At 35.5% G+C, this 25877-nt stretch overlaps 3 protein-coding genes across 4 annotated transcripts in view; all 3 read left to right on the top strand.

The window, feature by feature from the left end:
* The window catches only part of LOC125814297 (protein CutA, chloroplastic), a 154945-nt gene that overhangs the window by 17736 nt on the left and 111332 nt on the right, over window positions 1-25877 (top strand). The gene's annotated exons all lie outside the window — the stretch shown is intronic.
* On the top strand, window positions 1362-8001 carry LOC125814265 (glucose-6-phosphate isomerase 1, chloroplastic). Its single transcript, XM_049493733.1, has 14 exons — window positions 1362-2152; window positions 2642-2758; window positions 3338-3436; window positions 3736-3819; window positions 4144-4287; window positions 4670-4735; window positions 5008-5076; window positions 5171-5278; window positions 5972-6024; window positions 6184-6322; window positions 6825-6981; window positions 7388-7466; window positions 7595-7661; window positions 7757-8001. The coding sequence occupies exons 1-14, from the start codon at window positions 1619-1621 to the stop codon at window positions 7889-7891; spliced, it is 1851 nt and encodes a 616-aa protein (XP_049349690.1). The 5' UTR covers window positions 1362-1618; the 3' UTR covers window positions 7892-8001.
* On the top strand, window positions 12621-25806 carry LOC125814258 (uncharacterized). 2 transcript variants are annotated; one of them, XM_049493722.1, is made up of 22 exons: window positions 12621-12731; window positions 13000-13635; window positions 15152-15390; window positions 15516-15590; window positions 15676-15810; window positions 15955-16073; window positions 16154-16459; window positions 17685-17772; window positions 17994-18099; window positions 18185-18298; window positions 20212-20375; window positions 20472-20592; window positions 20811-21035; window positions 21113-21303; window positions 22056-22223; window positions 22309-22414; window positions 23403-23540; window positions 24105-24266; window positions 24345-24545; window positions 25034-25228; window positions 25311-25382; window positions 25467-25806. In XM_049493722.1, exons 1-22 carry the CDS (start codon window positions 12684-12686, stop codon window positions 25617-25619), a joined length of 3762 nt encoding a protein of 1253 aa, XP_049349679.1. In that variant the 5' UTR covers window positions 12621-12683; the 3' UTR covers window positions 25620-25806. The 2 variants fall into 2 exon arrangements, with proteins under 2 accessions (XP_049349679.1, XP_049349678.1); XM_049493721.1 differs by having other exon boundaries at window positions 20212-20592.

The raw sequence follows: 25877 nt of genomic DNA, 5'->3' as shown, positions 1-25877 counted from the left end.
CACAAACCCTTGTTGGTAAATACTATTACTATTAGGTTCACGTAAAGAATTACAACTATAGAAAGAGAAGAAAAAGTTGATTTTTGTCATAACAAAAATCTATGTAAATAAAATAGTACTATTAAAGTTGATTTTTGAAATGGAAACACAAGTTGATCTCATTACTACTTGGACAATGACAAGGTAGAACAATTTGAATGGTTGCAACACATCCAAATCAGGTGGCCCATAATGCAAAAGGAATTGAAGCAAATGTTCCTCAATCAAAAGTGACAACATTTGCCAATTTCACATAGGAAGAGAAGAGAAGAGGATTAATTGCACATCTCGTGTTAGTTGTTACCTATTGTATACATTGAAGGATATCAAGTAGAGGCACACCTAAAGAGTGAAATGTTGGTAGTGAATTCTCTCATTTTTTTACATAGATCAAGATACACAAGTGTATAAAATTCAGAAAAGTATTGTAAATATTAAGTTTTGAATCAAAAACTTAGAATCTTGAACCTCCTAAATATAAATTTTAAATTCATCACACACCTCTTTTCTTTGTTGATACTTCAATTTGTTTTTTGTAGAATTTTGTAAGGTTTATGGGGATGTAAGGTGTATGTAGATCTTACTTTTACCTTTACGGGATAGAGAGGTTGTTTCCGATAGCGAAGTAGAGTTGCAAGAAAATAATATGACAAAAATTATATCAAGATTCAAAGGAAATGAAGCAAGAAATAGTAAAACTTTGAAGAAATAAATACTAAACACTAATAATAATAAGGTTGCGAGGAGATGGGGTGAGCGCCAACATCAACTACCTACAGTACTAACATTGTGCCCTAATCCTCGATCTCTACATCTTTCAACTTAGGGTCATTTCCTTAATAAGCTAAATGTATATCATATCCTGTATAATCACCGCGTCCCAATTCTTCTTCGACCTACCTCTACCTCTCTTAGCTCCTTCTACAACCAACCTCTCCCACCTCCTCTTTGCATGCCTGAATCATTTCAGCTTCACATTCCTCATATCTTCCACCACATAGGTCACTCCTACATTATCTCATATAACTTCAGTCCTAATCATATCTCTCCTAGTATATCCACACATCTATCTAAGCATCCTCCGTACACCAACATTGGTCCAAACACCACACTAGAACTACCAAATATGAGGTGAAGTATGTCCAAAGTGAAGATACATGATATTTGTTGAAGAAGAAACCGATCGAATCAATCAACATAGAAGAAGAATATCCAAGAAGCCGACCCATGTCCTTGGACTACCACAAAATAGCACCAATACCTCCAAAAAAACCCAAATCATCACCAACCAATCTCAGACACCAACCCCATATCAACTTCTTGTTTTACACTTCGAAAAAATTTAATACTGTCACATACATACCCTGTATACAAAAAAAAGTAAAAAATATCAACCAACAATGACCATCACAGCACTAGTATAGTATACAAAGAACCCCCCTTTACCTTCCAAAAGCCAAATAAAACCAAAAGGGTCTTACTTTTTTTCAACTATGGCTTCTTGATCTCTCTTTCTCTTTGTTTATATCGCTTCTTAATTTGCTTTTACAGCTATTTTTTTAATTGGGTGTGTGAATTAATGGCTTCTTCTTCTCTCTCTAGCATCTACTCACCTTCTTCATCTTTCAAATCTGAAGTGAAATCCATTCACAAAATCACTTCTTCCCAATTGGGTTCAATTTATTTGCCCAACAAATCAAGATTCCATGTTCACGCGGTGGCGCGTGAGGTTTCAGCGAGCTTGTCGGCCGGAAACAATGACGTTGTTCACAAGTTGAAGGAGAATGTTGGGTTGGAGAAAAACCCGAATGCTCTATGGAAGAGATATGTTGACTGGCTTTATCAGCACAAGGAGTTGGGTTTGTATTTGGATATTAGTCGAGTTGGATTCACTGATGGGTTTCTTGAGGAGATGGAGCCTCGTTTGCAAAAGGCGTTTAAGGATATGGTGGATTTGGAGAAGGGAGCTATTGCAAACCCAGATGAGGGTAGAATGGTGGGTCACTATTGGTTGAGAAGTCCTCATCTTGCTCCCAACTCATTTCTCAGGTTGCAGATTGAGAATACTCTTGAAGCTGTTTGCCAGTTCGCAAATGATGTCGTCAGTGGTAAGGTCAGTTGGTGTCAACTCTGCTTTTTGAGTTTCAGCTAAAAGTCCATCCTTTTCTTTGCTTTTTTTGTGCTGCATTAAGAACCCCTAATTTGTGTTGAAATAGAGCACTTGTAAAGCTGATTTTGCAATTGATGTGGTCGGTCTGGTCGAATAATCTTAAGCTATAAAAATCTTAACTTTGGCCATTTTTGATGATCTCAATGTGTTTTTGATCAACCTAGAGGCATATAGTTAAAAAATTATATGATAAGAGTAATGTAGTTTCAGTGATTGTTTGGGAATGGAAATAGTAAGTAGTAATACGCTTATAAGGAGCTTTTGACTTTAGAGTTGTTATGTACTTTATGTTTCTAACTTCTAAATAGTAAATACTTTTAAGCCTCAACATCTGAAAACATTTTTTGGCTCCTTTGATTGATTATGGGCTGTTGTATCCCAAAGCTTGGTCAACTTATTGTGAATTACTGAATTACAACATCTACTTTGCAGATCAAGACTCCTTCTGGTGGCCGATTTACGCAAATTCTTTCCGTTGGAATTGGTGGTTCAGCTCTTGGACCACAATTTGTGGCTGAGGCATTGGCACCTGACAACCCTCCTCTGAAGGTAAGTGTCAATTATGTTCAAATATCAGTGATTGTTATGTTTTGAAATTTCTGGGGTAACTGAACTCACTCTTTTAGCAGTAAAGTATTTAGGTGTATTACCAAATTTCCTCAACTTCAAATCCCGTGAGAACAAAAGAGGAATATATCTTCTTAGTCAGTTTCCTATATCGAGCATATTTCTCAACATGTTGTGAGTACCTATATCATAAAATTTCCAGTATGTCGCCATCTAATGTGCACCTTTGCTTAAACTGGTGCTGCACAACATCAAAGCCAATGCAAGTGACTTGACTTAATCCTATCCCTTATTCTTGCATCTGTAGTGATCATGATGATATTGTTCTCTTATTTGAAAAGCACTAATGAGGTTCTCCACTGAACTGTTTTCCTCTCATTAAGAGTGTAGATAAAGTCAAAACAATGCTAAATAACTTGTGCTGAAAACTTAATGATGAAGGATTTAAAATATAAATTGTCTTTTACATAGTTCATAATAAATCTTCCTTATTGTATACATGTGTAGTACTCTTACTTACCTTTTTTTTTATCTATACCATGCTTTATCATCTCTTGGCAGATAAGATTTATCGACAACACAGATCCAGCAGGCATTGATCATCAAATTGCGCAACTTGGCCCTGAGCTGGCTTCAACACTTGTTATTGTTATTTCAAAGGTGGTTATGCATCTAGTTTCTGTTTTTTTTTCCTTAACAAAAATAGAGAATCTTTTTTGATAACCAAGAGATCTCCAAGGGCTAGTGACGCACAGTTCAGAACTCGGAAGATAATGAGCCAACTCCTCGACCCTCCTCCACTTAAACACCACGCTTTTGTTCTGCGGCAGTGTTTGAACCTGTGACGTGCGACTAACCTACACATCATACGTTGCACTCTCACCACTATGCCAAAGTGCTGGGGGTTGCTTAAATAGAGGATTTTCTGATGCTCTTTTTGATCTTTTTATGTTACTTAGAGTGGAGGCACTCCAGAAACCCGAAATGGCTTGCTAGAAGTTCAGAAGGCCTTCCGTGAAGCTGGCCTGATATTTGCAAAACAGGTTTTGACCTCAGGTTCTTTTTTCTGCTTTCATATTTTTTAGCCATAAGGTGGAGTAGCTTTCTGATGAGTATCGTATTTAGTTAAGCAAATGAAAGTTCTGTGTAAGAGTTAAATTAACATAATGACCGGCTTACCTCTGTTTAATCTGCATCTACTGGTTTAGGAGTTTTAGTATGTCTATGAAAAGTTTCTGCTTGGTCTGTTATCCTCTGGTTCCGTCTTTTTGTTCACTCTCCATTATAGTATACATTGCAGACTGTGCATAGCATTGCTCTTAAATAGTTCTCACTTCTCATTGTTGCTTACTGCCCCTCGTGTGCAGGGTGTTGCCATTACACAAGAAAACTCATTGCTTGACAACACTGCTAGAATTGAGGGTTGGTTGGCCAGATTCCCTATGTTTGATTGGGTGGGTGGAAGAACCTCTGAAATGTCTGCAGTTGGTTTACTTCCAGCTGCACTTCAGGTATGACACTCCTAAAGTCACATTTCTAATCTCAGTTTGTTTATATATCACAATTCACTGCTTTAAACTTCCCAAACTTCTCGACACAATTCTAGAAGAAAGAATAATTCATGTAACTCTCACAAGTTTCAGAAATTCAAATTCATTTGTGTAAATGAATGTGATGATTGGTGTGATATTGTCTTTATCAAATTGACTTATATACAACCTCCAGAACTTCTTAAAACTTCTAATTTTACCAAGCATGTATTATTTAAGTAGGACAACACTTACAATCTAAGGTCAGCCAGACTTTGTCGCATAGAATGAGACACAGGGAATTATTTCATCTTGTCTTAGAACATTTGTGTCACATTACGCCTCATATATATTTTCACTCCAGGGAATTGATATTAGAGAGATGCTTGCTGGTGCTGCATTGATGGACGAAGCAAACAGGACCACTGTGGTACGACTATATGGCCTTTTTCATGTTCTTTTGGCATATAACATACTCTTTTGTATTTGAAGTTTTGAGAATAACTAGTCAATCTTCCAAGTACATACAATTGAAATAAATTTCCTTGTAGAATTGTAGGAGCTATAGTTTCTTTTTTTTGGCTGACTTCAGGAATACATAAGATGGGCCATTATCTATTTTTATACTTCAAGAATCTGTCTTTGATTTGTACTAGAACAAATTGATGATTGCTATTGCACCAACTTATTATTTGTCATCAGGTTCGGGATAACCCGGCAGCACTACTTGCTTTGTGTTGGTACTGGGCAACTGATGGAGTTGGATCCAAGGTCTAGTTCACCTTCAGATTTGTGGTTGTGATGTCGGAGGAACATATAGTTGTGTATTTGACTATGTGGATATGCTGTTTCTTATCTCTTGCAGGATATGGTTGTCCTCCCATACAAGGACAGTTTATTACTATTCAGTAGGTATTTACAGCAACTTGTCATGGAGTCTCTGGGGAAAGAGTTTGACCTGGACGGTAACCGGGTATATTTCCTATAGTTTCCAGCTCTTAATTTTTTCAGATTAAAACCACACAGAATAGATGCATTTCCACTTACTAATGTAACCCCAGACGTGCACCAACTTAAGACAACTACCTCTCATAAAAGGAACCCTGTAATTACTTCTTTTTAATCTTGTAAAGATATAGTTGGCACCTAGATCTAACTTAACCCCAAAAGTTAGCTTATTAGGAAAGAATTGTCCAAGTCCATATAAGTAGACACTAGTCCATTCCCCAACCAACGTAACCAATATGGGACTCTAACCCACTCTAACACCCCCCCTCCCCCCCCCCCCCATTCACTCCTCGGCCCAACTGGATCGTGGACCAGGAGCCCAAACGGGTATGGACCTAGCTTTGATACCATGTAAAAATATGGCACGTGAGCCTAACTCAACCCCAAAAGCTAGCTCATGAGTAGATGATTGGCCAAGTCCATATAAGTACACCACCTGTCCATTCCCCAACCAATGTGGGACTCTAACCCACTCTAACAAATCCTATAGTATCTTTGTGTACCTGCCTTGTCCTTTCTCCACTTGACTAGGCTATTAATAGAAGTTCAGTTATGAATAAGATCTCCCTTCATTCACTAATTCAGATTGTTGATAGAATTTCAGTTGTGAATAAGATTCCCTGGTGTTTATGTTTATACTATTTTTTTCCATTCACAGGTGAATCAAGGGATCAGTGTTTATGGAAACAAAGGGAGCACAGATCAACATGCGTAAGTTTAAATTGTACTTTTCACTCATCACTAAAGAAAAAATAAACAAGAAAATGAAAATACAGAGGCTGGTGTACTTTCTTTTGAAGCTCGTCTAAGTATTTTCTAACTGGTCATAGTTTCACCGTAAATTTAGTTTCCTCTTTTTCTTGTTTCCAGCTATATTCAACAACTACGAGAAGGTGTGCACAATTTCTTTGCAACATTTATTGAAGTATTGCGTGATAGGCCCCCTGGTCATGATTGGGAGCTTGAACCTGGTGTTACTTGTGGTGACTACCTCTTTGGAATGTTACAGGTTAGTTCTTCTAGTAATATTTTAGTTTAGTAGAGACATCGGAAGTGGGAGTCAAAGTTTAGTGCAAGAAATGCAAGATGTTCTAGAGGCTTCATACAGTGAGATGTTGAATGCTCTATAAACTGACCTACTATACAATTGATAGTTGATGAACAGAAGATAATTGAGATGACACAATCTTTTAGCATTCTACTAAAAAGAACAAGTTTCTAATTAATTTGTAAAGAAGTTTGAATTGTCTAGGCACTGTGTGAAAAAATCCCAGCTTTTTGTATACTTTTTAAACTTGTCAGTACTTCCTTGGTAATGATGTTAATAAAAAATTTACCGTACCAAAAGAGATTTTTGTGAATGTTTGACCCATGGCCTTTATCACAGAATCTCACAGTTTTTTTTATGTTACATACTTTTTTCCTTACACAGTAACGATCTTTTGTTCTTTTGTGTTTTATTTTTCTTGCTATTTGTAGCTTTATTCAAAGGGTTGATCCATGTTTTGCAGGGAACAAGGTCAGCTCTGTATTCGAATGATCGGGAGTCCATCACAGTCACTGTGCAGGAAGTGACACCTAGATCTGTTGGAGCTCTAGTAGCACTCTACGAGCGAGCTGTTGGGATTTATGCTTCACTTGTCAACATTAACGCTTATCATCAACCTGGTATTTCCTTTATCCTTTTGTTCCTTAAATGGACTTCAGTAAGAGCTTAATGCTAATGCTTGTTTATGTAAACCAGCGCTAATTAAACCACAAGTCTCTGTCTATCCTGTATCATAGTTGAATCGTAATTAGTTAAGACTTCCAGACGAGGATACCATATTGGCTAACTGGTTCAGTTGGTTTTGTGGCCCATTACAACTTCTTCTTTTTTAGTTTTATGTCAAGATCTCTCGAGTGATGTTTATATTAACACATAAGATCTGAAAATAAAACACGAGATCTTCATGTGGTCATTTTCTTCCGTTCAAATTGTAAAGGGGGTTCAACCATTTCCTCTTGGCTAATTCAATTGAAGTTAATTATGTCCTATTCACGCAAGGCCAACTAACATCTATTATGGCGTCAGGTGTGGAAGCTGGGAAAAAAGCTGCTGGAGAAGTTCTTGCGCTTCAAAAGCGTGTCCTTCAAGTACTTAATGAGGCCAGGTATGTCGATGGGATCTTGGTTCTCATTATTCTTGCTTGGGTTGAAAAATACTGATGCAAATTCTTTTCCTTCAAGTTCTCTCTTTGGTGAGACGACAGCTAGTAACTATGTTATTTTCTTTCTCCAGCTGTAAACAGCCTGTTGAACCACTTACTCTGGATGAAATAGCTGAACGTTGCCATTGTGAAGACGATGTATGATCCAATCTCTATATGACTTCCTTCATTTTTTCTTTATTTACACATACAAAGGTTGCAAATTGCTGACTACCCTTTTTGCCATTTGGCAGATTGAAATGATCTATAAGATTATTGCACACATGGCTGCTAATGACAGAGCTCTTATTGCCGAAGGTAATTGTGGTACTCCTCAGAGCATAAGAGTTTATCTGGGAGAGTGTAATGTTGACGAGTTATATGCCTAGATCTTGCATTGAACATTCTGATGTTTCTGCATACATCCGAGAAATACATATGTGCCCAAGATAGGGTCCGGCCTTATGGTGGCTGATTATTGGGGATTCATAACTTAAAAATCCATTTTTTATCTTTTCAAAGCACCATGTTCACATCTATTAGCTGTATCAGAGAGCATATTGCTTCCCCATGATCAAATAAATTTCAGAAAGCTGAGTTTGTAGACATTGCTGCTGTTTATAATATGCTTTTCTTCACCCTCTTTTTTCTTATTGATTGGACATACATACTACAAGTAAAACCAACCAATTTCTGATGATACATTGTGAAACTTGACATTCTATTGGTACTGTTGTGATCTTGGCCTGAAACTTGGTGCAGAAAGAATAGTTGGTCTGTAAGAGGTGGAATCTTCATAGAGATATATTATCTCGTGGTCCAATCCCGTTAAATAATACTACACCTGTCCTTCATCGATTGTGTAAGGTTCTCCAAAGGGGAGACCCCACCCCATTGGCTTAACGTTTTGGGTTGGACGCTCAGATTCTTTCACAGATCACATATATTTGAGTCCATTTCAATACTGTGGGTTGGTACCAGGGACCAGTGAGTTGGTCTATTCCACTTTGATTTGTGCTTTTTGGCTGCACCTGCAAGAGAAAGAGACCATATTGTCCTGAATTTCTTCCCTGGGTCACCAAATATTTGTTAGAAAAAGACCCACAACTCCAACCAAACAAGTAAAGAGAAATAATAAATATCTTGCAATGCTGTGAAATTTACTCAACTAGGAAAGTAGTTGACCCACAAGTAGTCAATTGCAAGTAAGTTGAAGTCGGTATCCTTGAAAATTACACTTCTAAAAGTTATTGATACTGTGATGTAACTTGGTACTTCCATCTTAGTTTACTCGGATTCTCTAAAAATGTTGTTGCATCTGTGTCGGATTTTCCAAAACTGCACTATATTTGGAGGATCGGACACACTTTTGGTGGCATTTTTGAACAGTCCAAACAACGTAATTTTGGATGATAGTGTGATTGAATGTTTCTTTTTCCATACCGGTAGTCGCCTAACTTAACTACCAAGTTACATCACAATATCAATTACTTGTAGAGATCAAATCCAGTTTAAACAGATACTATAGGCAATAAGTATAGGGGCATGATCTCTTTTCTCTTGATAATTCGAAATCTACTTACTCGATTAATTTGAATTCGTAATACAAATGCCTACTAAAAAGGAGGTGTAGCACTCTTTTCTCGATTAATTTGAATTTGTAATACCAATGCCTACTAAAAAAAAGGTATTGCACTCTTTTCTCGATTAATTTGAATTCGTAATACAAATGCCTTTTAAAAAGGAGGTATTGCACTCTTTTCTCAAAATTTTTTATAATATTTGTATTTTGAACTCGAAACTTCTAATTAAAAGATCATGGATCAGTGACATTCCACTATACCTCTCATCGGTGGGGTAATGCTACTTGATTAACTGTTTCTATTCATGTTGGAGAAATGATTAAGGAAGCTTTAATTTAAACACAGAAGTTTATAGGCTCCTTTGGGGCAATAGACAACCGACACCTAAAATTGACATCAATTTTCACTTAGACACTTTAGTTGAGACTTGTACTATTTAAACACTTGTAGTAGGATTGATTGTACCATTTACTCTACTATAGGTGTAAAAAATAGTGTCAACTTTAAATGTCTGTCGATGAATTCAACCTAATCAAATTGAAACAATGGCCTTTTTACGCCAAATTGACAGACAATTTGCAATTTTGATTATGTTGGTATGTCATTATCACTAATTAGAATTCCAGTACCCTTTAATTACTACGGATTAATTGAATATTCATTACTTTAATGTTGATTATGTTTATAAAGGTTACAAAGAGCAAAACAAAATAACGTTAAAGTTGGATAAACAAAGATGATAGTTCCTCGTACTTCAAAAACACCAACAAAGGAGTTTGTATCATGGGAAAAGATTAATGATTGATTTTGTTTATGTTATAAACCTTTTTATGTAGGGTATATACTTTATGGTTTGAATTATTAAAAAACAAAATCAAAGTTATGGTCCCACTAATAAATTAAATCCTTGTCGAAATTCAAATTAAAGTTGATTCTTCATTGATTTTGTTTAATGTCAAAGTGGTCAACACTATAATGCCAAGTACTAGTAGAATAGACTACTACTATAATTAAGACCAAGCTTTAAATAAATGATTAAGAAAAAACAAGAAGTTACTAGTAGGTTAGTTAAGTCCTTAGACTTAGCTTGATATTTTTATTGATTTTTCAGTGACATAATGAAGTTTTGATCATCTATTGGAAAGAAAAGACGAATGAATCTTGTTGAGTTTAATTAAATATATCTTACATTTCGTAAGTGACTGGGACATTGAAAATATCCAGAAATGCATTTCGTGAATCGATCTGATTTGGATTTTTTTTTTTGGTTATTGAACCTGTATTTGATTAATCAATGTGTGATATTTTGAATTCTAATTACTTGATATTTTCATGAAATATACTCGATGTAAACAACATAATAATATATCCAGGTAATCTCACTAGGTGGCGTCTGAAGAGATTAAGGTGTTGCACAAATTTTATCTCTATCCTATTGAGATAAAGAAGTTGTTTCCGAAAGATCTTCCACTCAAGTTATTCATAACAAAATAATATTAAAAATAACATGTAAATTAAAAATAACTTGTATTTCATGTGTTAAAAATTATTTGTCCATTAGTATTTTTGTGTGTGCACTTATACGGCTTAGCGATTATAAATATAAGGGAGATTAATTTCAAATCCTAACACATAAAAAAAATTATTTGGTGAGTTACTTCATTCGTCTAAGTTTTGACGTATAAAATCACTCTATATTTACGATGGTGAAAATTAACAAATACTTGATAAAAATATGTGCAAATTAGCGTGAAGTCCATGTTAATTTTACGTGTGTATATTTCGACTATTGCATTTCATATTGCTACTACATCATTAATTTACCTCAATTATTGAAATTTTATATAATACTACCAGTTATTAATTTAATTTAATGTGTCATTAACAGAGACATATTTTATAATGTTGTTATTTTTCTCATTATTGTGTCAAAATCCATCATCTTGACAACAAATTACTTTAAAATTGAACCTTCTACTTCCTTTTATATTTAATTTGAAAATACTCCATGTTGTTATTTAAATTTAAAATATTTTTACTGTAAATTCAATTATTAGTTTTTGTCTCATATTACATACTGTTAACCAATATTCTCTCTCTTATTCTTTATTGAATTTTTGTTTCTTCCATAAGGTTTGTTTGTAACAAAAGTACCGTTGGATATTGAATTACCCAAATTGCCCTTATTCCATGAAAATTCAAAAATTTCTACAACTATTTTATTGATGATATGTTATAAATTATAATATATAGTTACAAAATGTAACAAGCATGATAAAGTTTGGTGTAACCGATGAACTCTTTATTTAAAGCAAACATTATTACACATTTATGTAGTTTTATTATAAGGGTGAATTTTTCAAGTATAAAAAATAAAAAGAAATTAAAAGGCATTAAGAATTGATTCGTATTTTGATATAACATTTTGAAATAATTGTTTTTTTTTCCAAACAATTATGTAATTAATTATTGCGATAATTGACTTGTAGTTAATCTAATATGATAGTCTATTAGCTCTCACAATATCTTTCCTCTTTTCTATCTCTCATTTTTGTTTTGTTTTAATAAACTATAAAAAGATGTGTGATAAATCAAATATAATAAATTTCACATTTTTCATAAGAAATTCATATAATTACCCCTTGAGTATAATGAGATGGATGAAATATTCTTATGATAATCATAATTCTCAATTTCAAAGATAGAGAAATCTCAAATAATGAGACTTTCCTTTTAAAGGTAGAACCTTCATGTGGTGGCCAATTTCCACCATACTATCTAAAATATATATAGATCGTAAATTATTTCATTACTTTTATTGCCTGATATTTAAATTACACAAGTAATTCCGTAACTTTAACTCCATATGTATATATGTAACTTGAACGACATACGAATTTGAATTTAATTTTAATACAACTCAAATTACTAAAAAGAATATATAAATTTTAGACTATTTCTTTTTTGATAAGATTCATCAATGAGAAGTGAACAAGAACAAATTTACAAATTTCAATTTTCAAGGAGGGCAAATATGGAAAATGAAACCTTAATAAAATTATCTAAATTTAGAAATTTTCAAAAAAAAAAAAAAAACTAAGATGTGGGCCCCTCCACCCACTACCCCCATGTGAGTGTTTCTCTTTCTTCATCGTTTAAGCAAGCGGGAAAAAGAGAGAGAGAGAAAAGAAAAACAGAGCAGTAAAGGTTTGTTCACATTACAACGTTCGATTCCTCTTTTTGTTGTCGTTCTACCCCACCCCCCTCCAACCCCCCTACCCCGACACCGTTTTTCTTCACCATTTGTACGTGCTCAGTACTTTTCGGCTAACAATTTCCTCTTCTTCTGCCATTTCTGTTTTTCTTCACGCAAAACCCACAAAGAAATAATAATAAAAAAAGGTTCTTTTTTTAATTTGAACCAACCCAGTGATGAAGTAACACTGTTCGTGCTTCATTAGAAACGACATCGTTTTGTTCACTGGTACAGTGGTACTATACTTGTCAAGTCTTTTTTGTTTGTTTTGTTTTTAGTTAACTGATGCATTGTGATTTTCTCTTATTTGGGGTTCTTCTTTTATTTTGATTACAGAAGCAGATGTTCACTGAAGGTCTTGATAATAACGCCCTAAGGTGGGTTAGAGAGGTATTATTTCTCAATTTTATTTACCCTTTCTGTAATTTTGTCTTTTGATTCTATATGGGTTTGTGTTTTTTTTGTTTTATTAGGACTTTTAACTAAGTGGGGTTTCCCCATATTCTTGAAAGTTTGAATTTTGAAGTTTATGATGTCAGATTTTCTTTGTCCTGTTGTGGGAGGGATTTTGATTTTTGAAATTTGAAATTCAGCAAATGATGTGATGTTTATGAAGTGATTTGATTCTTGATTTTTGTTGCTGTCATTTGAAAATCAGGGTTCTGGGCAGCAGACTAAGGAGGTTCCTTTCTCAATTTCAAGCCAAGGATCAAGGATTGATCCAATTGGGAGTATGAGAAATGGGGGTCGCAATGTTGGGCTTCCACCGCCTTCGAAATTCCGGAGTGGTCATCTGTCGGGGGTTATTCCTGTATCTAGAGTTATACCTGCGGATTTAGATGATAGTGCGTCGGTTTCTGATAATGACATGATCACTGACTCGGAAGAGGAGGTTTATGGGGGGAGATACTCATTGGATTCATCACCACATGATGACAGAGTTCCTAGCACTACTGCAGCCACTCAGAGATACTACAATCTCCCACCTAGGCGTGGTGCTACGCAGTATGCAAGTGACAGTATGTACTCTGATGATGTTAGTTCGTCGATGGAGACGTTGGGGAGAGGTCGTGGACACGTGGTCGATAGATTGATGAGAGGCGCTAATAGATACCCAATTGGAAGTAGTGTGTATACTGAGGAGGAATCTTCTGATTCTGCTGCAAGCTCTGAGTTCTCTTCCACCCAAGTTGGGACAAAGAATGGAACTGTTCCACGATCAACAAATTATGCATCTGAAGGGTATGCTTCCAGCATTCCATCTAAATTGAATACAGGAAACAAGACTCAGAAGGTATTAACTTGTTTTAGCTATGTTTAAATTGAGTTACCAATTGTTAAACTAATGTATTCTTTGAAAATGGAATTAGCTTTAGAATTTGGTTATATTGAATAGTGCTACGATGTTTTTATTCATAATTGAAGCAGATATCCTTTAAGGAATATCTGATGCTCCTCGCTAATGGTTGTCATAAGGTTTCTTGAATGTGCTCTTGTGTGATGTCTTCGTCCGCACTCTTACTTTAGATTCTGTGCATTGCCATTTCTAAGAAATATGAATCTTAATTTTTCATCTTCCACGACTTAAGACTTAGCAATAAAGGATGTGACGTAGTGGTCATTGAAGTGGGTTAAAAAACCTTGAGGTCTCAAGTTCAAATCCCTTTAGAGTCAAAAATACTAGGTGATTTCTTCTCATTTGTCTTAGTCGAGGTGCATGCAAACTGTCCGGGGCACCATGGTTATATAAAAAGAGAGATTATGTGACTATTTTTTTTTTTGATAAGGAATTATTCGACTATTTACTATAAGGAATCATTGTCTATCTGAGAAAATAACTGTGTCGTGTGTTTATGACTTGGAGTTCCTCAACTAGGCAGAATTGTAATTCTGAGTTTACATTGCGAAGTTTTCAATTGACCTTGTTCTATGATTTGCTGGTGAACAGATTATGTAATACCAATGGTTATGAATGCCTTTTACGTTCGAACATTATCTTGAAGATGAAAAATTGTGGGGACAAAAAGTTCAAACATTTTATGCATGAATGTGTTATCATTTTTAGATGAAGTTGATAATTATATTAGTATATTGGAAAAATCATCTGTGTACAAGCAGTATACCAAATAGTAGAGAATCTACAATATAATATGATCGGAACGACACCCAGTCTTCTATACAAACAAGAATTTTGTGGTTGCACCAAAAAGAAGTTAGGAATGATAGGTAATTCCTCAAAAATACACAGTTGTTCTCTACACCTACTAAAGCTCTCCTATTTCTTTTCTCTCATGGACTCACATGAGTGCCAAGGGTGAGACATCCCTCGCTCTTCAACTTCTCTTCCTTCTTATGAGCCTCCTTTACTGTGCTGGGCATTGTCCTTTGCAGCCTGAACCATCTCAAAATCTCACAGCACGAGCGAGTTGTCACCTGACAATGTAAAAGGAGGTGGTCACATCTTCAAATGAAGCCCAGTCGACATATGTAATCCTTTTTATTCTCAAATTTTGAGCTGTCAGGTGTTGCTAGACAAGTAAAAGAGCACACCTTTCAAACTGATAACTGTGAATTGTTCGATTCCTCCTTCACCAAGAGGTTATGATAATATTACTGTACTATAAATGATCACCAAGTCTGATTAGCTATTATTGACGGCTACGTTTTCCTTTTCCACTTTGCCGATTGTTTCCGAGTTGAATTTAAATTGTTCTACTTGTGCAATGGATTTTTTCTCATGTACTTGCGTGGTTCCTCATATCTTCTAGAGAACAGACACTCTCTGGTGAAGCTAATTCAATCACTTTCAGGATATGACCTCTGGGAATTTACAGAAGAAGGTCACTGATGAGGATGTCCCCAGTGCACCTCCATTTTGCAGTTCTGCTGCTGAAATCAAAGAAGTTGATGAACGGATCCCTGCCTCTAGAACAGCTAATGTGCAATCTATGGCAGAAGATTGTGGTCTCTCAGCAAAGGCAGATAGTAACATTTCTTCTGGCATAAACCACCAGGCCAAAGTTCCAAATCATTCCGACTCACCTGTGAGGTTTGTTCACGAACCAGTTACAAAACCTAAAGCTTTATCTTTTCCGCTGGCCATAGTGCCTTTCTTCTTTGAAAGAACAATACTTCCTGAATTTCAGCTTATATCTGCTTACACCTGTTTTTCAGGACGACTGCTGCTGCTGCAGAAAATGGAGGGCCATTGGGTTCTTATCCCGCTCGCCTTCCAACTTTTCATGCCAGGTACCTTTACTGTTAACACAAAACAAATTTACAACGTATAGTTACTTTTCCAGTATTATCAGTGATGATTTTCTATCCAATATAGTGCATTGGGCCCATGGCATCGCGTGCTCGCCTATGATGCGTGTGTTCGGCTCTGCTTGCATTCTTGGGCTAGGGGTTGCATAGAAGCTCCGATGTTTTTGGAAAGTGAATGTGCTCTCTTAAGGAATTCATTTAGGTCAGTTTTTTTCTCCTGTTCCACACTATTGAGCAGTTGCTATGATCTTTTCTGGCTTTAGTGTCATTTTGGGAAGAAGTCTATAACAATCACTGAGATGATTTATAGCTGTGTTCAACTTTCGTCTCCTATATGGATTTACAGGTTACAGCAAGTTCTGTTACAATCAGAGGAGGAATTAATGGCAAACCGCTCTTCCGAGCTTCCTAAGGAAGCGGCTGCCCCAAAACCTAAGCAAATGGTTGGAAAGATGAAGATCCAAGGTAATCCATGGTATTTACTTGCAATATTTCAGGGTAATACTACTGAAGATTCTGTTGTTGACCTTTTTCTGATTTTGCAGTTAGGAAGGTTAAGATGGGCCTGGACCCACCCACCGGCTGCAGTTTTTCTTCCCTAAGAACACCAAAAATAAAGATTGAATCTGTTAGATATCACCTATCCAATATGCGGTCATCAATCTCTTCCGGATGGCGAGCGATGCGCAAAGTCCATTTTGCTCCTCGTGTGCCTGCAAATGGTTCCTTCTCGCGCCAGAGTTTGGCATACATGCAGGCGAGCACCCAATATATAAAGCAAGTTTCTGGACTCCTGAAAATTGGTGTGACATCTCTCCGCAGCAGTCCATCGTCTTATGATGTTGTTCAAGGTAAAGAAGTTCATTTCTCTTGAATGTTGATTCTTGTATTGTTAGTTTAGGTATCACTCATCCTGTAGATGCGTGTCACTTTTAACCCATTTGAGGTACAGTAAAAACTTATTGTTCTAATCATTTTAGTTTCAGCTGTTCCTGAACAAAATTATCTCAACATCCTTATTTATCTCCTTGATAAATTATCAACAATCCGTCCATTATAAATAGTTGTTTCACTTACAATATGGACATGTTAATCCTCAATTATCAAGCACCAGATATACATTCATAGACTTTTGTAGTATGTGAGAGAGATTCATTCTTGTTTAACATTATTAATCCAAGTTGACTAAATTCTTCTGTTTATTCTGTGATTAGTCTGCTTTTACCATATAAATGAATTCTTTAGGTTGATATGCTTTTTTAAGGAGGTTATAATTGTATTAAAAGAGCACTAAGTAACTGCTGCAATAGTATTTACATCAGTAGCCCTGACTGCACAAGAATTCTTGAACCCTAAAAAAAAAACGTGTATCCCTGTCATTCCCCTGTAGGACCTCTCTATGAAACCTATCATACTTACCTCATCATTTACATATTCTTCTTTTACACCAAAATGGTTATAGCAGAAAACAATTAATTTTGATCTTCTGGTGGAGCAGTTTTTGTCTTCAAACAATCTTGACTTCTCTCTTCCCATATTGTCTACAAAACGCTAGTAAGAATGGTGCTTATTTTCTTGTTCATTTCTGGGCTGCTACAATAGCTTAGAAGGTTGTAGGGAGTAGGAACTGTCTCACATAACTCACTGAAACCCCGTGATGTTCAAAATAGTTGCCATTTCTGAGATACACTCCTGCGATGCAAAATTTAATGGGAGATGGTTTCTGATTCTATTTAACTATGGCGTCCTGGCAAGCTTGCCCGCAGATATCTTACAATGTTATTGATCTTAACAAGCTAACAAAACTAAAAATGCAAAATCGAGATTAAGCGCAGTTCAAGTTGTTACACTGTTCTCAGTAAACAGTGGGTTTAAAATAATTGGTCTTATGAGAAAATTGTATGTTCTTGACCTTTGTTTAACCCTCATTTGCTTGTCATGCTTCTCACTTTTCAAGGGCATAAGTGGCACAAATTCTGTGACCATAGAGGCGCTTTATTTTTACTAAAACTTATGTAATATAATGATTCTATTTACTATATGTTATCTCACCCATGAAACCTAATATGTGATCAGAGACATACCATTGTTTCTTACGACTAAAAAGTTCAATGGAAGAGGATGCTATTAAAATGCAACCTGGATCAGGCGAAACCCACATTTTGTAAGCTTTTCTTCGTTCGTCATCCTATTTTCTTTCTATAGAATTCTGTTAAATGCATATTTTGTCTCTGAATAACTGCTATAATTTTTGGATTGTAATGTGAACACTGTACCCTCTCTACCTCCACGAGTAGGGGTAAGGATTGCTTACACTCTTCCCTCCCCACACCCCACTTGGGGATTTCACTGGGTATATTGTTTTTTATGTGAACATCTTTACAGTTTTCCAGATAATCTTGGAGATGATCTAATTGTTGAAGTACTGGATTCCAACGGAAAGCATTATGGTCGTGTCCTTGCTCAAGTTGCCACCATTGCTGAAGAACCGGTAAACGTGTCTGAATTCAACTTAGTTATCAACTAGAATTATTGCTTCAGTTAGCTCATGATTCTTAAAGTTAAGTTCTATTCAGGGTGAGAAACTTCGGTGGTGGTCCATCTATCGTGAACCAGAACACGAGCTTGTTGGCAAAGTGCAACTCTTTATTAATTACTCAACAGCATTTGATGAAAATAGTCATCTTAAGGTGAGTTTGTCATCTTTACTAGCATTTCTACAACTGAAGGATGAGTAAAGAATTGTTTCTCTGCATTGGCTTCATGTAGTTATGCTTACTAGATCTGGGAACGTGTGTTGCACGTTTATCCCAAAATACTCCATATAAATTTTGTATTGCAAATGACCTATTTTATCCCCTTCAAATCTTTGGTATTTACGAAAAAAATCCATCATTGTCTCGATAGGAACTACATATATCTTCCTAATAAAAAGAATATACCTTTAACTGTAAAATTGACTAAAAGTGCATAAAGTAAAAATAACTAACTATTGCACAAATTCAATATTCAAATGAGGATACTTAAAATACCATATGCTAGGCTAATTATACAAAGCAACAATAGAAAACAACAAACATTTATGTTTCTTGTTTGTACAATAACAACAAACAAGAAACAGAAATGTTAAACTAAACAAATAAAAAGAGACAAGAGAAGAGAGCATAGAGATTTTTTCATGTTTTTTTTCCCAGTTGGTTTAATTGTGTACATTATTGTGTCAAATGTCACTATTTATAGGATAGCATTGAGGAACACAAAGAGTTTTCATAAATATGATATTAATCCATTTGAGATTATCAATGAGAGATGAGAGTAAAAAACATAATGAATATAATTAGTGGGAGTTGAATACATTTACATAATGAAGAGTTGGTGGTAATTTATGTATACTAATATGATGATTTACTATTTAATATTTAATTTATTAAACAATTTATAACATTTAAATGTAATGTAGAAATAAAATTGTAATCTAAGGATAAAATATGTAAAAGAATTCAAATATATTAAATGTGTAATGGAAAATCATTATGACTAATTATTAAAAAATTCATAGTAACTAAGTTGCATACATTTACATAATGAAGAGTTGGTGGTAATTTATGCATACTAATATGATGATTTACTATTTAATATTTAATTTATTAAACGATTTATAACATTTAAATGTAATGTAGAAATAAAACTGTAATCTAAGGATAAAATATGTAAAAGAATTCAAATATATTAAGTGTGTAATAGAAAATCATTATGACTAATTATTAAAAAATTCATAGTAACTATTATTATGAAAAATCATCACTATTACCAAATGGAAGATGTAAAGATTGTTGATTTTTTCTTGCTAATAATAACTTACAATTTAATAAATGAGTATCGAATTGTAAGTCTAGTTGGAAATAGGAGTGTTAATTACCATAATACGAACAATCAAAATTCATTGAATCCCAAAATAAATATTAAATGAAAAAATAATATTTTAAATTATTTCAAGAAAATAAATTAATAGTTAAAGGGTATTTTCGTAATTCAACTTTTGACTTAGATTCTTCCCACTTTTAGTATAAAATATATATATAATAATCTATAATATATAATATAAAATATAATATAATATAATATAATATATATTATATGAATATGAATATGAATATGATATGATGACATGATTGAATTGCATCTGACGTTTGTATTTTGGAGAGGGGAAAAGAGCCAATAATGCGCTTTGTTTTGAATCAGTATTTGTGGACTTCCGTGGAAATTGGGTGTGCCTGTTTTGTCATCCCCCCCCCCACACACACACACACACTCAATTAAGATGATTTGAAACTGACTTGTTCATTTCCTGTGACTGCATATTTAAATGATATTTCTGGACCTCTTTTGTCTTTGACTTATGATTGATAATGCATTCCTCTTATAATTTTTTATCTTAGTGGAGTTCCTCTGTGGAAATTTATAATGACTTCTATTGTCTGTCCATAAAATGATTTGCTATGACTATGACATTTCTACTCAAAAAGTTTTGGGAGAAAATAAAAGCATAATCACAAAATGAATTTCTGTAATCTGACACTTTTTTGGTTTCTTCCTATCATAGTGTGGTTCAGTTGCAGAAACTGTTGCTTATGACCTGGTACTTGAAGTTGCAATGAAGATTCAGCAATTCCAACAAAGAAATTTGACACTACATGGTCCATGGAAATGGTTGCTCACTGAATTTGCATCATACTATGGAGTTTCTGATGCATATACTAGATTAAGGTACGATATATTTACATCTACTTGTTTTAGGTGCTTGGAGGAGTTTACCCACTTCCTTATTATGTGCATAATTATTTTGCAACATCAACTGTGCAGGTACCTTTCCTATGTCATGGATGTGGCAACACCAACTGCTGATTGTCTTACAGTTGTGCATGATTTTTTGTTACCTGTTATAATGAAGGGCCGTTCTAAGAGCACCCTTAGTCATCAAGAGGTAACACTTGTAAACAAATTGAATCTGATATATTCCATATTGCAGATTGGACATTGATACTGTTTTGTGTCTTTAAGATTCCAAGTTATTCTGTGACTTCATTGTCTTCAACAAAGTTGTATTCTATGTCTGTGTTTCTTTATAAAAGAATGGTCTACAATTTGCTCACGTATCTCTCATAAGTACTGACATTGCACAGTGTTACTTGCTGCTTACAGAATCGTATTTTGGGGGAAATTGAGGACCAGATTGAACAGAGCTTTGCGTTGGTTTTCGAAAACTATAAGTCTTTGGATGAATCAACACCATCGGGTATAATGGATGTCTTCAAACCAGCTACTGGGGTTGTACCACTTGCATTGGAGCCTGCTGTTAAACTATTTTCTCTACTTCATGACATATTATCTCCTGAAACTCAGAACACACTGTACAGCTATTTTCAGGTCTAGAAGCTGGCACATATCTCTATATATCATCTGTTTTTATCTGCTCTTTTTGGCATAAATATTTGATTGCACAGGCTGCTGCGAAGAAAAGATCAAGACGACACTTGACAGAGACAGATGAATATGTCAGCGGGAATAATGAAGGACTCTTGATGGATGCTGTTACCGTGTCTACTGCTTATCAAAAAATGAAGTCACTCTGTATGAACATAAGAAACGAAATTTTTACTGACATAGAGATCCACAATCAAAATATACTTCCAAGGTATTTCTGATTTTGAACTATACTGAGGCTATTATGTGTCTAAAGTAAACATTTTGAGATTGATTAGTAGTAGCACAGGCTGTTACTCACATCGCTCAAATCATATATGTGAAGATGGTAAAGTGAATTGACTTTTTGACAAAACAAACATTCACATTATTAAGTGTCATGCATTGGTTAAGAGGAATGTGTTGTTTCCATGTCTTGAGCAATCCTTCACCGCCTATGCTAACTTTTGAGGTTGTGTTAGGCTTAGAGTCTATTTTTTTGACATGGTATCAGAGCCAGACTATCCCTATTCTAGGAGTTCAAGTTAGAGGGCATATGAATAAGAAATAGCATATGATGAGATTGGTCAATCTTTCTCGTTGCTTGACTAAAGTATACATAGTGTTGGGCCCCATGTTGTCCTTGCATAATATGTTTAGTCCCAGGTTGCAGAAGGGTATTTAACGTCTCAGTTGACTGAGGAATGGACTGTTGTCTCTCTGTATGGTTTGGCAAACCCGATGTCTGTTTTTCTTAACAGACTTGATCCTGTGTCCTCCCCCCCTCCCTCCTCTTCACCGCCTTTCTCTCTTGTGCTTATGTTTTACATGTGCGTTTCTCCTTTCATGAATAAAACCGCTAAGCATTTTCTTGTTGACAAGTCTTAGGTGCATTTCTTGTACAATCGACGAGTCCAATATCAAGTTTTTTTTTCCATTAGTTGTCATTTCTTGCAACATTCCTAACTGCTTCGATGTTTGCAGCTTCATAGACTTGCCAAACCTTTCTTCAGCCATATATAGTGCAGAACTTTGCTGTAGATTGCGTGCATTCCTGATCGCTTGCCCCCCTGCTGGCCCTTCTCCCCATGTGACTGATCTTGTCATTGCAACAGCAGATTTTCAGAGGGATCTTGCCTGCTGGAATATCAAGTAAGTCTTGCCTCATAGGTGCACTTTTTAGTGCATAAGATCTATATGCTTAGTGGTGTAATTTTTGGTGAAACGGCCTGTGCAGACCTGTTAAAGGAGGAGTTGATGCAAAAGAGTTGTTCCATTTGTATATCATCCTGTGGATCCAGGATAAGCGGCTCTCTTTGCTGGAATCTTGCAAGCTGGACAAGGTACTAACTGAGGATTTCACAGGCACTGTTTAAACCCTTGCTTTACCTACTCTCTACTGGTCTGGCCCTAATATCCCTCCATTAAGATGAACCATCTCATATGATCTATGTGTTTGGTGTGATTATTTTCCAGACAGTCTTTTCTTTTTAACTTAGCATCTGATGCTAAGTTAGATGCTATTTTCTTTTTATCCCTGTCAAATAACATAGCATCCGATGCTATTTTCTTTTTATTAATTATTATTATTTGCATTTAGTCTTTTGTAGTAAGCTGGTCAATGCCTTTTCATTATATATGTTTGTAGCTTCTCTATTATGCTGCACATGTAAACTTGCAATGTAGGTGGATGGTATCCAGGAATCCAAGGGTTGAGATGTTAAAATCTAGATTAGGCTCCTTAATTTCAGTAGTCTAACAGAAGCATAGGTGGAGCTTGAAAACATTGAGCCTTCATTTGTATATCAAGATAGTTGCTAGAACACTTTTTCTTGAAAATTTTGCAATGCAGTTAGGAGATTCAGAATCATTTTCTTGCATGTGTGTGTTTGAGAGGAAAATGAAATTCTAAAATAAGAAGAGATTGTAAAAATACTGCACTCTTTGCAGGTTTAATTTTGGAGGGAAGTTTTCAACTTGCTGCTTTCCTGATGCAATGTAAAAATGTTAGCAACTAAACAGGCTTTTGTAATTGATAACTACTAAGGTCTAGACTTGTTTTTCCTTCTTTTTAAGATGGGCTAATTCTTACATTTAGCAATGGGGATGGAAAGAATTTATCAAGATGGGCCAATTCTTAGTTTTTTAAGATGGGCCAATTTTTGCTTGCTTAGATGGAAAGAAAAATTGACTCTTTACGCTACTGACAGCTTTCTTGGTTCTGCTTCAAGTTAATCTAGGAGTTGGTTATCACTGGTTTTCACTTTCTGCTGATCTGCTCTATCCTTCATTCTTCTTGATTGGTGCTGAATTAACTCCTTTATCTCACAGGTGAAATGGTCGGGAGTGAAAACACAGCATTCAACAACCCCTTTTGTTGATGAAATGTACGAGCGCCTGAAAGGAACTCTTAATGACTATGTGATCATCATCTGCCGCTGGCCAGAGTACACATTTGTATTGGAGAATGTATGCCCTGATTATTCTTGTTTCTCTTTTACTACTCTGCATGGAAATATACTATTGTAGGCAGTCGCCCCACACTTGCTGAAAAGCCTGTTGCATTTCTTTTTACCGCACCATTATAAACCGTCAAAAGGATTCATTAACAGACTAAATTGACAGTGAAACAGTAGTAATTGAACATCACTTCCTCGATACTCTCATTATCTTGTGCCCAGTGTGGGTATACCAGTATATAGTCTCTGGTCTCTGTCAGTGCCAAAGTTGATTTATTTATTTGCTGAAAAGGACTGGTATATTTGGACTTCTCCATTGCAACATTGTATGAAAAGAAAAGAAACTTAATAATGCTTGAATTTTATTTCATTTTCATTTTTCTCCTTGCTTCATTTTTCTTTTTCTCCTGGAAGTGAAGAGAGATTGAGATGAAGGAATCAAATAGGCAGTAACATACTGGCTGTTGTTGCACTATGTTGTTCATCTTACAATTTATTCATTTTTTGGTTATTTGAAACTACTCTTTTTTGTTTTGTAGTTGACAATTTTTTTTATTTCTCTTGATGTATAAAGGCCATTGCTGATATTGAGAAAGCAATTTTGGATGCACTGGAGAAGCAATATGCAGATGTCTTGTCTCCGTTAAAGGAGAATTTGACACCCAAGAAATTTGGCTTCAAATATGTGCAAAAACTTACCAAAAGATCAGTTTGCCCATATATTGTGCCAGAAGATGTAAGCATCCATGCTTATCTGCCCTTCATCACATTTATATTTCATATTTTTAGGCCTGAAACGTGTTCCTTCTTTCAGCTGGGCATTCTTTTGAATTCAATGAAGAGGATGCTAGACATTCTGCGCCCAAACATAGAGCAGCAGTTTAAGTCCTGGGGTTCGTGTATCCCTGACGGAGGAAATACCGCCCCTGGAGAGTGCCTGAGTGAGGTGACTGTGATGCTTCGAGCTAAATTCAGAAATTATGTGCAAGCGGTCATTGAGAAGCTTGTGGAAAATGTAAGTTTGCTCTACATTTTGGTTAAATCTAAAACTAAAAGGAATACACACAGATAATGCACTTCTCTCTATATATTTGTCACTACTTACTGAAACCTTTCAACTGATTACGTGATTCTCCGTATGAGATTTATCAATAAAAGTATCATGAAACTTCAGAAACTAATATAAAAGGGAGAGCTAAGTGTTTGGTCAGGATAACATCAGTGCACATGATGCAATTAGCAAAGTCTTCTAAGTGCGGACTCGTAGGATCTGTTAACCGCTAATTTGCTATCTTGAAAGTTCAGTCATTAACAGTAGGCTCTGTTATGCTGATCTTATGTGGCGGCTTTAACATCTATGTCATTCATTTCATAAAGAAAACTCATAACTGATACCCATAATGGAAAATGCATAAGTAGCTCCAGTCAAATTCTGCACTTATATCTCTTTCAAACTAAAGCCATACACTGACTACTAAACAAATATCACCGTTCCTGCTTCAGACAAAGCTGCAGAACAACACAAAGTTGAAGAAAATTTTACAAGATTCCAAGGAGAATGTTATAGAATCAGACATAAGATTTAAGATGCAGCCATTGAAGGAGCAGCTGACAAGTACCATAAATCACCTTTACACCATTTTTGAACCTAATGTATTCATCGCAAGTTGTCGAGGCTACTGGGACAGGATGGGACAGGTTAGTGTTGGTTGAACTTCTGGTTGATAGCTTATTCTTCATTTTCGTGTGAAAAATTCATACTAATTTCAATCTGATGTAGGACGTGCTAAGTTTCTTAGAGAGCAGGAAAGAGAACCGGTCTTGGTACAAGGGCTCACGAATTGCAGTCTCTGTAAGTAGCAACGTGTCGTTTTTCTAGGACAAAGTGCATTCAATTACTATATGTTTCATCATTTTATGTACTTGACATTTGCAGATCCTAGATGATACCTTTGCCTCTCAGATGCAGCAGCTTTTAGGCAATTCGCTTCAAGAGAAAGACCTTGAGCCTCCAAGGTCCATTCTTGAAGTGCGATCAATGCTTTGTAGGGATGCATCAAATAACAAAGGATCAAATTACTTTTACTAGATGTAATTATGTATAGGTTTCCTATTCAATTTTGTTTCTTTTTGGTTCCGGAAACAGAAAGAGGAAGAAGGGTGTCGTTGCCATAGCCTATAACCTATAGCCTACAGGTGGATTCGCCTCAGATTAGGGAGGACCACGGTGAAGATGTTCTCTCTTGTGGTTTTTAGGCCTGCTACAGAAGAATAGAAAATAGCGTCTCTCAGTCATTTTTGTTGTGGGGGCAGGTGACTCTACTGCTCCATATATAAAAGACGTATA

Source organism: Solanum verrucosum, unplaced genomic scaffold (assembly GCF_900185275.1).
Source record: "Solanum verrucosum unplaced genomic scaffold, falcon-dt-bn FXZP01000230.1, whole genome shotgun sequence".
Lineage (NCBI taxonomy): Eukaryota > Viridiplantae > Streptophyta > Magnoliopsida > Solanales > Solanaceae > Solanum > Solanum verrucosum.
This window is presented reverse-complemented; position numbering and strand designations above follow the sequence as displayed.

Excerpts from the sequence above, each read along its gene's own strand:
- LOC125814265 (XM_049493733.1), top strand. The coding sequence starts at position 1,619 with ATGGCTTCTTCTTCTCTCTCTAGCATCTACTCACCTTCTTCATCTTTC. Across the intron at positions 4,736-5,007 it reads AAGCAAACAGGACCACTGTG|GTTCGGGATAACCCGGCAGC; the intron begins GTACGACTATAT and ends ATTTGTCATCAG. Across the intron at positions 6,025-6,183 it reads GGGAGCACAGATCAACATGC|CTATATTCAACAACTACGAG; the intron begins GTAAGTTTAAAT and ends TCTTGTTTCCAG.
- LOC125814258 (XM_049493721.1), top strand. The coding sequence starts at position 12,684 with ATGTTCACTGAAGGTCTTGATAATAACGCCCTAAGGTGGGTTAGAGAG. Across the intron at positions 22,224-22,308 it reads CTTGCCTGCTGGAATATCAA|ACCTGTTAAAGGAGGAGTTG; the intron begins GTAAGTCTTGCC and ends CGGCCTGTGCAG. Across the intron at positions 22,415-23,402 it reads AATCTTGCAAGCTGGACAAG|GTGAAATGGTCGGGAGTGAA; the intron begins GTACTAACTGAG and ends TTTATCTCACAG.